The sequence below is a fragment of the Miniopterus natalensis genome, chromosome 11 (assembly GCF_054644295.1).
Source record: "Miniopterus natalensis isolate mMinNat1 chromosome 11, mMinNat1.hap1, whole genome shotgun sequence".
Taxonomy (NCBI): Eukaryota; Metazoa; Chordata; class Mammalia; order Chiroptera; family Miniopteridae; genus Miniopterus; species Miniopterus natalensis.
In genome coordinates this window covers 9,387,439-9,400,399 of record NC_142091.1, presented here as the reverse complement: position 1 = coordinate 9,400,399, position 12,961 = coordinate 9,387,439, and the positions used below count along the sequence as shown (strand labels likewise).

At 45.6% G+C, this 12,961-nt stretch overlaps 1 protein-coding gene across 3 annotated transcripts in view; it reads right to left on the bottom strand.

Moving 5' to 3' along the window:
* Positions 1 to 12,961, bottom strand: part of CADM1 (cell adhesion molecule 1) — a 324,569-nt gene that overhangs the window by 55,490 nt on the left and 256,118 nt on the right. For all 3 annotated transcript variants that reach the window (XM_016208949.2, XM_016208950.2, XM_016208948.2), the window contains exons 2-3: positions 6,086 to 6,232; positions 4,409 to 4,561 (exon numbers count right to left, since the gene is read on the bottom strand). In XM_016208949.2, coding sequence (XP_016064435.2) covers positions 4,409 to 4,561; positions 6,086 to 6,232 — 300 coding nt within the window. The remainder of the gene's footprint in view (positions 1 to 4,408; positions 4,562 to 6,085; positions 6,233 to 12,961) is intronic.

Below are 12,961 nucleotides of genomic sequence, written 5' to 3'. Positions count from 1 at the left end.
GTGACATCCAAAATACGTGTTAATGGACTGCTGCGCTATTTGTCAACAGTAGGCTATTAGCAGTTATGTTTCGGGGGAGTCAGAAGTTATACGTGGATTTTCCACTGTGCAGGGTCGGTGCCCCTAACCCCATTGTTCAGGGGTCAGCTGTCCTCTAAAGTTCCCTAACCCTCCTGGCGACTCCCTAACACTGCTAACTCCCAGGATTATCTTCCTGAAGAGCTGAGGTCATCTTTAATTTATGGCTGAGTGAACTTGTAGAAAGCTTCAAAAGTGTTGGAAACTGACCAATATAGAAAAATAAAGGACTTCTTTATTGTGGAGAACATCCTGAGTAGTTAAATGATTTCTTCCAAGTCCACAAACAGTTTTCTCAAGACTGTGACCAGTATTTTTGATCTTTACTAAGATTAGAAACAGTCAAGAATAGAAGTTGTTTGGTTTACAAATATAATACACAATTTGATAATGTGAGTCCCAGTGGCTTATATTAACATCAGTTATAAAGTTGACTTCTCTCAGATTTTTTTAAATCCTCACCCGAGGATATGCTTATTGATTCTAGGGAGAGGGGAAGGGACAGGGAGAGAGGGAGAGAGAATGGTTGCCTACTGGACCTGCCCTGACTGGGAATCAAACCCGTAACCTTCTGGTGTACTGGATGACACTCCAACCAACTGAGCCACACCGACCAGGGACCAGGCTTTTTTTGTTGCTGTTTTTTTAGGAGCAAGAAAGCTTTGGAAAATACAAATAAAGTGATTCAGGTATATCATTCCCAAAAGGCAGGGTTGAAGGGGGGTGTCTATTAATTCTACCCTATTTTCCCTTTAACTTCATAATGTCTACTCTAATACAAAAGAGTTAGTAAAGTGTAAAAATCCATTTATAAAAAATGAATTAAAACTGCTGCTAACTAGAGAATACACTTATACATGGTCCACTAAACAGTCACATTTAGTAAAAACTGCCTGTGGCCATTAATGAAAATAGCTACAGATATATCTAAGAAGTACATGTAGAGGAAAACCTGAATGAAAATCACACAGAAGGAAATACTAGAAAACAGCAAAGAAAGGTCAAGTTTCTTCCTAGCTAACCTCGAGTCTGTAAGAGTCAATTATAAACATTACGCCCACAACCCTAAAAATCAGCAATATCAGATGAGTCACCTTAATTACGAGAGAGGAGCCTTAAAACCTATCAGTATGTGCAATCTCACTCTAAGACCCTTTAAAATAATTAGTTTCTCCTGTTCCTGGAATCTTAAGAGTGAACACTAATCCTGGAAGGACAGGGTGTATAATATCGGCTACTGTCACCAGTAACTGTACTAATCTTAAGCAGTGGATTTTCTCTCGCCCACCTCCTCCGATGGGCAGCAGTAGAGAGAGTCCTACACGGTGAGCTGGAGAGAGAAACGCATGAAAATATCACAGGAGTTTTCAGGGTTTACATGGGCAAGAACAAAAACATGATAGTAACTAACCAATACCCATCGCTATGTCTTATAATGATGCTGAATTTTTTTGCTGATGCTTCAAACTAGACACATGCACTGAAATGACATCTCCCCCTGTCGAGAGGCAGGGCAGCTTGTGGGTCCATACAGAGTCCTCCCCGGAGAACTGTGGGTAGAAATGAAGATGCTAATGTGCCCTCCTTCTTTCCTTACAGTATCTACAAATTCTAAACCTTAGGAGAAGGGCTGAATACATGAGTATCAGTGGAAATTGTGAGATTTTGGAATATGAAAGACTCACACGCTGATGACAACAATTTTACTCCATCAGGAAATCCTACAGTAACTTCAATAGAGAGAATATTACATGAATGCATAATATCTGCAAAAGGAGCATCTACTATTATTACTTTCAAGTATATTTAAGTTAATGCTTCCATACAATACAGGCAGGAACCTATTACTTCTGAATAATCAGACCTCTGAAAGCATTACCTTTGAAAGACAGAGCCCCTCTCAAAGTCTAGTGCTGCCTGCTGATGCCCACGCACTGGGCACACAGTCAGACTGCCCATCCGGTGGGGCTGAGTGGGCACTGGGTGTGCACAGTCAGACTGCCCATCCGGCGGGGCTGAGTGGGCACTGGGTGTGCACAGTCAGACTGCCCATCAGAGGGGCTGAGCGAGCACTGGGTGTGCACAGTCAGACTGCCCATCCGGCGGGGCTGAGAGAGCACTGGGTGTGCACAGTCAGACTGCCCATCAGAGGGGCTGAGCGAGCACTGGGTGTGCACAGTCAGACTGCCCATCAGAGGGGCTGAGCGAGCACTGGGTGTGCACAGTCAGACTGCCCATCCGGCGGGGCTGAGAGAGCACTGGGTGTGCACAGTCAGACTGCCCATCCAGCGGGGCTGAGGACAAATGTACCAGACACTGGAAACTGACAGGTAGTTACTGCTTGCCAATGGCCAGATATAATCCTAAAAACAAAAGATGTGCTCCTTTAGGGAAAAAAAATCTTGAAACAGTAGTTTTTGGGATTTTATTGAAAGAAATCTAGACTAGAAGATGCAAAGGTTACAAGACAGCCCAGCAGGGCGTGGCTCAGTGGCTGAGCATCGACCTAGGATGCAGGCAACCGAGGTTTGATTCCCGGTCAGGGCACATGCCCAGGCTGTGGGCTTGATCCCCAGTTAGGGGCGTGCAGGAGGCAGCTGATCAATGACTCTCTCAACATTGATGTTTCTATCTCTCTTCTTCTCCTTTCCTCTCTCTGAAATCAATAAAGATATACTTTTTTAAAAAAGGTTACAAGACAATACTAAGGTCTGCTTCAGCCTATGATTCTGGATTCTCCCTGTGCTTTGTAGCTGGGCAGATGACTGACCTCTGTTACTACCACTTCTTTCTTTGAAATAAAGACATTCATACTTAAAGGTAAATGTAACAAAACAATCTGAAAATTCAAAATTCTTTAAGTATATTCAATTTGATTGCTGTTACATTTGTGGAAAAGCCATAAACTACGGTGGGTCAATGGGTGGATTGTCCAGTTGAAGTCTATGCTGCTAATGACTTACTTTAATAAGCAAACAGCATTTTCAGATGCTTCTGTACAAGTAGATGGACAGAAAAGTCAAATGCATGCTTATGATTCTGGTACATTTTCAAAATACCAGCGTAGTCGTCCCAGCCAAACCTGTGCTCACTGGTCTGCAGGTCTGACACGGACAAGGAGGCACTCCTGAGCGCCGACCACCGTTAAACACAGACCACAGTGGAAACCGGGCGGACAGACTTGACAGGTGACTTTCCAAAGTCAGTATTCCTCTCATCAAGAACATGTATATGAGCGTTAGGGGCATGTTTTAGTTTAATGAATAAAAAAATGTTTTCCCTTTTACAGCTGTGTTTAAATAAAGTGATGAGGCAGGAGCTCAATATGTACATCCATAAATACATATATGGTCACACACACCAAGCAAAACCGTCCTTCATATTTATCTTTCCTCCTTAATCTTCATATAATCTTCATATCATTACGCTGAAAGCTGCAGCCTGCGCCCCAAATAGACTGTGATTCATCGTCTTCCCAAAGGTGTAAATCAGAGGTCCTGCCTCGAGCTGCAGCGCAAGTCCTTGAAAACTTGGTTTCAAAAACCTGGTCAGCTGGAGTTGTGCACTGGCGTATAAGTTTGTCTCAAGGGGACTGATTCGACCACCTCCAACACAGGGGTATCTGCTCACTACCTCAAAATACACATGCGGAAACCTGGCCACGGGAATTTTGCTGAAAGTCACAATCTCGTGACCAGAAAGGAAGGCGCTGGCCTCTCTAGTGGTGCCCGGCAGCCTGTCTACCTCTCCCTTATTATCAGCCTTCTCCCGAGAAGCTCCTAATTCTTTTATGTCCAATGGTTGCAATTTGTGGCAAAGTACATGTTCATGAGATATGATTTTTACAGCATAATCTAGAGTATACACAGTGAGCGAGGCAATAAGTAAAGCTAAAGAAAAGGAGAGCACTGAAGGGGGTGTAATGCAGAAGGTGACACCATCGAGCGGTCCTTGGAGCAGGGCTCTGCCACGGGCACAGTCGCGGGAGCCACTGCCCCTCTCCTGCACAGAAGAAAACTTCAGTAGTGAGAAGCAATGACATCCACATGGTGAGCGATTCATCTGAGGGTTCCAAGTGCTCCTGATCTTTGCTTCTGAAGCTTGAGATTTAAAACCCAAGAGCAGGTGGAATCTGCAAAGACTGCTGACTGCCATTCCTTAGAGTGTTTGCTAAAACAGGCTATTTAAAAAGTCAGCAAGATGGGCAGTGATTCCTCCTAAAACTCAGTGGAAGAGTACAATTCGCCATTAACCTTTTCCCTGCCACTGGAAGCCATCTGGAGGTGAGAGCCGCCCCCTCCGTTTCCCAGGACAACCCCGGGTCTCTTACCCAGTACTGTGATGGTGGTGTAACTTTCCTGTGGGGGGTCGGTGTAGAGCTGGCAAAAGTATCTTCCTTCATCAGAAATGGAGACATTTGTCAGCGACACTTTGAGTTCACTGCTGGAAAAATTCAGCAGCTGAAACCTGCTGTCCTTCAAAGCTGCGAAACAAAGCACAGGGCTTGTGAGAAGACGGCGACAGTCTACCTTCCTTACCAGGTGGGGGAGATGCCAGGTGGCTAGCAGGGCAGCCGCAGAGTAGAAACAGTCTCTCTGCACCTGTTGGGGGCGTAGCCCTGGCACTTCCTGAGCACTGTTTGGGCTTCTGTACTAACCACTTGGAGACAAGTAACCCTGTCCGAAGGAAACTGACACACATGGGTGCAAGTGTGGGTGTGAAAGTCCATGCGCACGTGCACGCACACGCACCACGCCCTCCGCCCCAGTCCCAGTGCAGTCAGAGTTGAGCCCTGGGTGCTCTATCAGAGTTAGAGGTGAGAGGAAAAGGAAAGGGGAAGGTGGGCCCTGAGGCCCCTTGAGCCCTGGAAGTTCAGGGAGCAGGACTTACAAGATTTTAAATTGTCTCTAAATATCGGAGGCCTTAAAAACACAGTGGTTCCAAATTATGAGAGAAAACCAAAAATTCATCAGAATTTCAAGTCACAATGAAAATCATAAAAAACTTTATAAAAATAATCCAGTTTAACTTGGGTGTATCTTTGTAATTGGTCTTATTTGAGATGACGTGGATGGAACTGCCAGCAGAAGGGCCCCGGGCCGGGGAGGCCTTGAGCCCGCCTGCAGCACAGCGTGGAGCCGACCAGGCAGAAAGCAGGGAAGCAGAGTCCCCACAGAAGCAATGTTTGTGTGCTCATTTGTTTGTATCAAATATTCACATTTAAGGTCCTTATAGTAATTCTGGCAAAGGCCATATTAGTACATGACAAAAATGCACCCTAAGCTTGAGAAACCAGCTCCTCTCCTTTTACTCCCCTTTATCTTCTTAAACATCCTCCGCACTTACCGACTCCCACGGGTCATGAGAACACGGGGGGCGAGACTGGAGGCAGGAGGCGAAGGGCTCGTGCCCAGTGCCCGTTTTGGTTAGGCTCCAACTCTCCTCAAACAAGTCTTCAAAAGACCCCACTCCTGTTCCTGATGAGCCCTGACGCCCTCCTGAGCCATTGCTGGGACATACAATTAGGCTTCCAGTATTCACTTTTGTGATATTACATTTGGGAAGATTTTCGTACATGGACACCCCCGCGTACCAGAGGCGCTATGGTGACAGGAGACGTGGTTTTGTCTCTACAGGTACAGATTGCCTTGAAAATTTCAATCTTCAAACCAAACAGATTACCTTTCAGAATGCTCTATTTTCCTTGCCTTACCCTATTTGAGTTGTTGGTGTCAGCTAAGTATTTGGGACTCAACTGCAATTCACCTTGAATTACTACAATCAATTCCTATTGCAAAGTAAGACTGCCTTACTTTTAAAAGGGACCATTCAAGGTTTCTATTAAGTAGGAAGATTATGATTGCATGTCTCTTCTCCCCTCTGAAGAATTGACTAAACTTTAAGCATCTAACATTAAATTAAAAAAAGGAGCCTTGGCAATCTCTTTATCAAGACAACATGTGGGGAAGAAAAGTTGCCGTCTAATGCTGTAGAGATGGAAACTTACGCCTGAAGTCCCTGAAATAAATGGTCTGCCTGTTGGGATTCAGTAGTTGAATGACAGAGTCGTCACTCTTGTTGACTTGGCAGCTGATGGTCGCAACTTCTCCCTCGATAACTGTCACATCTTTCGTAAACAAATTCTGTCCATCACCTTTAAAAAAGGAGGGAAAAGGTCAGGAAAAAAATTCCATCAATTAAAGTTTGGTTAATGGGATCAATTAAAGTAAGTGACAGGACGCACATTAGAAAATGGAAACCAGCAGCAACATTTGGTGGGGCTCCCATCCCTCTCCTCTCTCTATGGGCCACAACATGAGCCTATTACTCCAACATAGATCTGGGGACAAAATACCACCACTTGGAATGGACGTGCCATCGAAGGCCGTAGTGCTAACGGCCCAGCTCCAGGACTCCAGGAGCTGAGTGGGCGCCAGGGAGAGGAGGACAGGTCGGAGCACTGGCTTTACGAGGGGCTGCGGTGCTCACGGGCTGAGTGGGAGCCGATGTAGACCCAACCTTGGCTCACGTTCCCTGGAGCTGAGCTCTTTGGTCACCCACAGGAAACTCAAGGGACTGCCTACCAGAAGTAGGTAGGATGGCGCAGTAAACAATCTTGTCTTGTTAGTGGACGTCGGCTTTCTCAATGCACAGTGGTCCTCCCTTATCCACAGGGGATATGTTCCAAGACCCCCTGTGGATGCCTAAAACCTGTATAGACTATGCTTTTTCCCATACATACATACATATCGACGATAAAGTGTAATTTATAAATTGGTCACAGTAAGAGATTAACAACAAGAGCACAGTGGAACAATTATAACAATATACAGTTGGCTCTTGAACAACGTGGGGCCTAAGGGTGCCAGCCACTCATGCAGTAGAAAAGCCGCGTATAACATTTGACTCCCCCAAACTTAGTCACTCATAGCCTACTGTTGACCAGAACCACCACACGAACATTCTAGTAACACGTGTTGTGCATGTTCTATGTATTCATATACATACGTGTATATTATGTACTGCGCTCTTACAATGAAGTGAGCAAGAGAAGAGAAAATGCTATTCAGAAAATCCTAAGGAAGAGAAGATACATTTACAGTATTATACATATTTACAGAAAAAAAAATTCACCTATCAGTGGGCCCTCGCAGTTCCAATCCGTGTTGTTCAAGGGTCCACCGGACTGTAGTAAGTTCTGTGAATGTGCCCTCTCTCTCTCATTGTCTCTCTTTCTCTCTCTCATAATTTTTACATTTTTCAGTGCAAACCCATTCCTGAATCTGTGCGACCAGCCCTCACTTGCAGTAAATGGCCTGGTGTCCCTCGTTTCAGGGGACCCCTTGCTGGTGGGCTCAGGGCTCTCTGGTGCAACACGTTGCCATCAATCGGGACACGTTTTCTGTCCATCTTCCACCCACAAATTTAATGTCTTTCCACCTTAACTAAGCACTCATCTATCACACACTGTGGCCATAACCTTTGCAGTTGGAGACGCGAGAGCGGAATTGGCACAGATTTCTTTTTCCTACCTCACAATTCCATGGAGGGAAGGCTTATTCTTACCGTAGATCTTAGCAACCTTAGCACAGAGTTTTTATTTTCTTTCCTTATTAAATGAAGATTTTTCTCCTTGTCACTTAAAGGAGGCACTTTAGGCTTCTTGTTGGCCTATGAGAATTGCCAGCATCCCACTCTTGTGCTTTGGGGCCATTACTAAGTAAAATAAAGGTGCCTTGAACACAAGCTGGTGTTGATCCTGCGACAGTCAATGTGACCACTGAGATGGCTACTAAGCGGCTGACCGGCAGGGGGCACCCAGTGCGGAGATGCTGGACAAAGGGGTGATTCACATCCAGGCGGGATGGGGCTGGATGGCACGAGCTTTCATCATGCTTATTAGAACTGCTCATAATTTAAAAAGTATGAACTGTTATTTCTGGAATCTTCCATGTAATATGCTCTGACTATGGCTGACCACAGGTAACTAAAACCATGGGAAGTGGAACCACGGACAAGGGGAGTCTATGCTGTACAGGCAGTTGGGTCAGTTACTGTGTGGGAACGAGGGAGGACCTACCAACTGTAATTCTTTGGAACCTCAATAAAATCCTGGGCAGCCTTACAGGTCAGTTTCTTACAGTTCTGCTCTCAGAAACTCACACTTTCTTGATTTACCCAGCGCCCAGGCAGCACTGGACGTGCCCTTCAGGAAACCTCTCCAGACATGGCAGAAAGTCAGGGCTTCCAGATCCACTGACGTCAGGCTTATCTACTGATCTGCTTTGGTTTGTTGCTTTTGACCTTAGTGACAGTGGTCAGGGCCCCTCATAAATGTCCTCAATGCTCCACAGCACAGGTAGGAGGAGAGAAGAGTTTGATTCAAAAGCAAAAGGTGAGGCAACTGTCAAATGTCCAATGCGGCACCTGGCACGGCAGGGGATACGGGGGAGTATGACACGGTTCTCGCCTTGAAGAAGCTGCAATGTGGATGAACACTGGTACCTAATCCCCGCATACAGAACAGAGGTGTCTTATAGCAAAAGGTACAGTGGTTGATCAGGAAGAGGAAGAGAGGGACTGCTTTCGAGCTGCAGAATCTCAGGTAAATCTTTTAAAGGCCGTGGGCCAGTTTCTCAGCAAAATGGGGATATCCCAGTAATTAAAAGCTATCTCACAGACCTGTCGGGGGGATTAAGAGAGATAATACAAAGCACTTACACTGTGTCCAGCTTCTCATAAAACGGAATACTTGGTAGCTGCTATTATCACCACCACCATCATTTCTCTAGATGTCAAATCCGAACATTTATTAAGCAACTACTATGTGCTGGGAGTAGGGTGGATCCAAGAGTGCAGGCTCCGTGTCCCTGCTCTCAAGGAGCTCAGTGTAATTATACATCAGCTCAGCTTACTCCCTCCCTTATAAAACTGTCACATTAAGAAACAAAGGTCAAAGATAAATACTATTCCAAAAAAATGAGACGGCACAGAGAGAGCTGCACTTAGCGTAAATGAAGGACGTCCACCTGCTGTCACAGCTCTGCGGAAGGGTCCTTTGTGGCAAGCTGCTGTGGGAAAGCGCGGGCAAGGGTGCCCGCCCCAGACGGCTTCCAGCCAAACCCACCCAGAAACAAACCGGCCTCTGGCAGAGGATTAGAAGGAGGAAGCTGGAGGGATAAGGAAGAGATTATCAGCACCACCATAAACAGTAATTCTCGGTGCTTGAGGAACAAATGAAAACAAAACCCACCGAGACCTCCGATCCGGGGAATTAACCTGGGGTGAGAACATGGGCGCAGGAGGCCTGTGGAGAGGGAGGGGGCAGCGGGCCTGGCCTGATGCAGCGGAAAGCTGGTGGGCTGACGACAAAGAGAAGGTGGTCAGGGGAAGCGAAGGGATGGGTGCTCGTTTTCCTCGGGTTGCTGTGCCAAACGGAATTCAGAACCTGGGCCAAGGGGCAGTTTATTCCCTGATCTGGGAAAAGAACAAGGGAAAGGGAATTCCTGCCAGTCAAGCAAACTTTTCGAGGCGGTTTGACTGGCCCTGGTAGGAGAATGGAAAGGAAGGACAACACCCCTATTTCCTTGGGGCAGACCAATCTAGTGAGAAAATGAAGGCAAAATTAAGCTGGATGACTCAAATGCCTTAACTGTCTCAAGTGTGGGACTTGCCTGGAGGGGCTAGAACACCAAACTGGTCCCCTGGGCCATGAGGGAGATCCCCTCCACCTGAAGGAAGTTCATTAGCAACACAAAGGAGAGTCGCCCAGGTATAAAAGGAACACAGGCGACAGGCCTTAGCCCCTGCCACACAGCCAAGGCTTACAGATACTGCGTCTCGCACCTACTATGACTTCAAGCCCATTGCCACTCAATCATGCTCTTACTAGAACAGTTCCTGTGGAAATAACTATATACTTTTAGTCTTTCCTTGGAATCCCAGTATATTCTGAGTAGCACATTTCATTCATATCCTGGCTGTAAAACATTTGCACAGGACATGAGAGAGGAGTTGACTATGATTTTGGTTTTAAGCAATGAAGATACTAAAACAAAATCCGAGGGTTTGTTTGCTTCTTAAAAAGTCTAAACATTCTTAATTATTACTTATAATTAAGTAATGTAAGACCAGATCACCTTGAAGTGTTCTTATGGAATAGGTCATTTGGGAACGTTTGGCCACCTGCAGATGCTGGCCCGGTGCTGTGCTCTGGCACAGGCCATGCTCTGCAGACCCACCGCGGGATCGTCATTACTGAATTATCTTTTGAAATTTCTAAGGCCGACCTGAAATCCCATGTCTCAGAAAATGACAGTTCCTAGCTTTGTTAACATGGCTGTAAAACTAATGCTAAAAATATTATGAGTGATGATGAAGTACTTTGCTGAAAGATATCTAACTGCCTTGGCTGCTGATGGTGGCCCAAGGATGTCACTCTGTAAAAGTCACTAATAAATTATACGGTCAGCTGGACAGCAGTTATATTAAACAGAGCTCCATACTTAGAGGCGCCACACGACGGCTGAAATGAAATAATGACCTATTTATTTGAGGCAAAGGGAGCGAATGGCAGTGATGAAAATACTTGTATGTCAGTGCTCTTAACTGCCTGCAGCCTTTACGTAAAAATACTTTCTGCTCACATCCTCAAATATTTCTTCCAAACAGAAGAGCACACTGTGACTCAATAAAGTTCCCCTTGAAATAGATATCATGACAATTCGGCTGTTACAAAACACAACTTGATGTACAGCAGAAGGGTACAAACAGGCAACTCTGGTACCTTTCTTAAATAATCCACTTTAAAAACCTTTCCGATTTTCTAAAACTTAATTAGCAGATATGCTTGTCAAGTCCCAAACAGCACCTGTTCTGGGCAAAGGAAAGCAAGCAGGGACAATACACCGTAGCCATTATATAAGGCTGGTAACAGCCAGGCAATTTATTCTCAGGTGGAGCAATGTCTGACGCGTATGGGTATTTTTGACTGCTGACTGGTGCGTGTGGTCAGGTTTAGGAGATGGAATCAAACTCTGTTTTAATTTCTATCAGCCGCTGTATTCCCTATAACTTCCCTATTCGCCCCACAATTTCTAAAACAAAAACTCTGGCACTGAAGAGGCCCATTCATTCACAGGCAAGTCTCCCACAGTAAACTACAAGTTACTGGAACATTCATTACAAGAAAGAATACTATTATCTAAAAATAGGTAACATTTATTTTGGTGATTAGAAAGCTGAGCTGGTTAGGACTAGAGTGAGGCTGGGGGTGTAGTTGGCTCCTAAATCCCCTATGAATTCAATCTTCAATTGGTTTAACTCATGGGTTCTTTCCTGAAACACCATTTCCTTATAAACTCTATTGAAGTGACATTGCACGAAACACTAGCATTGATCGGAATCTATTCAATTAGCAATGTGACCACCTGAAGGGGGTGAATGGCAAATCTTCCTGCAGAAGCTGAACTGAGAAATGGCATCTCCAGGGGGTGGGGAGGAAGGGGGCACACGCTGTCCGGTGTGAGGCCTGTGTGAGCTGCTTGGCACGCTTTCCCCTCTCGCACTCCTGGGGTTTGCACGATCCCCACTTTGAAGACGAAACAGCTGAGACACAGAGCTATTTTAATAAGCTGTCCAATGTAATCAGCCAGCGGGCCGAGCTCGTGTTTGAACTCAGTTCTGTCGGCTTCCCCAGCCCAGGGTTTGTACTTTCTAACCGGCCAGCATCAGGACTTGTTGCCAGGGTTCTACTGGCTCTGGCTTGGAAAATTTACTTGTGTTTAAAGAGGGTTATTTCCCTCTGAGCAACTTCTGGTTTTATTTCCATAATTTACCCAGAACACAATTACACACTTGGAGATGAGAGAGGGACTGTCCTGAATGTAAAACACCTTGTTTACTGCTGCTTCCCTCCAGCGCTCGGCGCCCCGCCCCTGGAGGACGCCTGCCCGCCAGCCCAGCGGGGCCCGCAGGCCCAGCTCCGCCCCACGCCTGGCTGCTCCTAGAGAAAGCCCTTCATTTGCGCGGGGACTCACTCCAGCGAGGTCTGTAATCAAAGGGCAAGTCACAGTTAGCAGAGAATTAGGTTTATCCTATGGCAACTATGGAAACTCCACTGACACTGAGGAGCCCCGATGACTCGTAACTGGGAAGACAGTTTGCCCACAGAAAGAGCAAATAAAGTCCCGGCCCACTCCTTCAGCAACAAATCATATTAGGGAACCTTTCCCCTCTGCTCGATGGGAGTCTGAGCCTGGTGTTAAACCAGCTCAGCCAGGTTGTCTAAACAGGCAAAAATCAAACCAAAACTACAGATTCTCCCCAAAACCCTCCTCCCGATGACCAATGTAAGGTATTCATTTTCACAAGCCACAAGAGTTCTTAAAGTTTACACCCATTAAAGGCTCAGGATTATTAATTCTTTCCCTCCAAGAGGTATCTAAGAGTCACAAAACTTGTATGTTTTCGAAAACCTTTTTTCTGTTGTTATGTGAGCCCTCTGTCCTCAAGCTTCCGATTGCTTTCCACCCAAGCTCGTTTCTGCTGGATCCATTTTTACAACTGTTCCTCATTACATCCCCAACTTGAGAGAACAGCCCCTACCCAAATCAATCCATCACCAGTAGAGGCACTGTAACTCCTGCTAACGTTTCTGAGAGCTAGCACTAGAACTGAATACGTTTCAGGAAAAAAGAAAAAAAATTAAGATTCTGTTGAACCCCAGAGGGAAAAATCTTTCTAACCGCCTGTGTTCCCTCAAGTCAACGTAAAGACAGTGCTCACTACAAATCATTAACAAACCCATTAAGATCTGATTTCTATCTAAGCAATTATTGTCAGCATATTTTGTACATTTCCTTTAAAAGACTCAATCCTATCT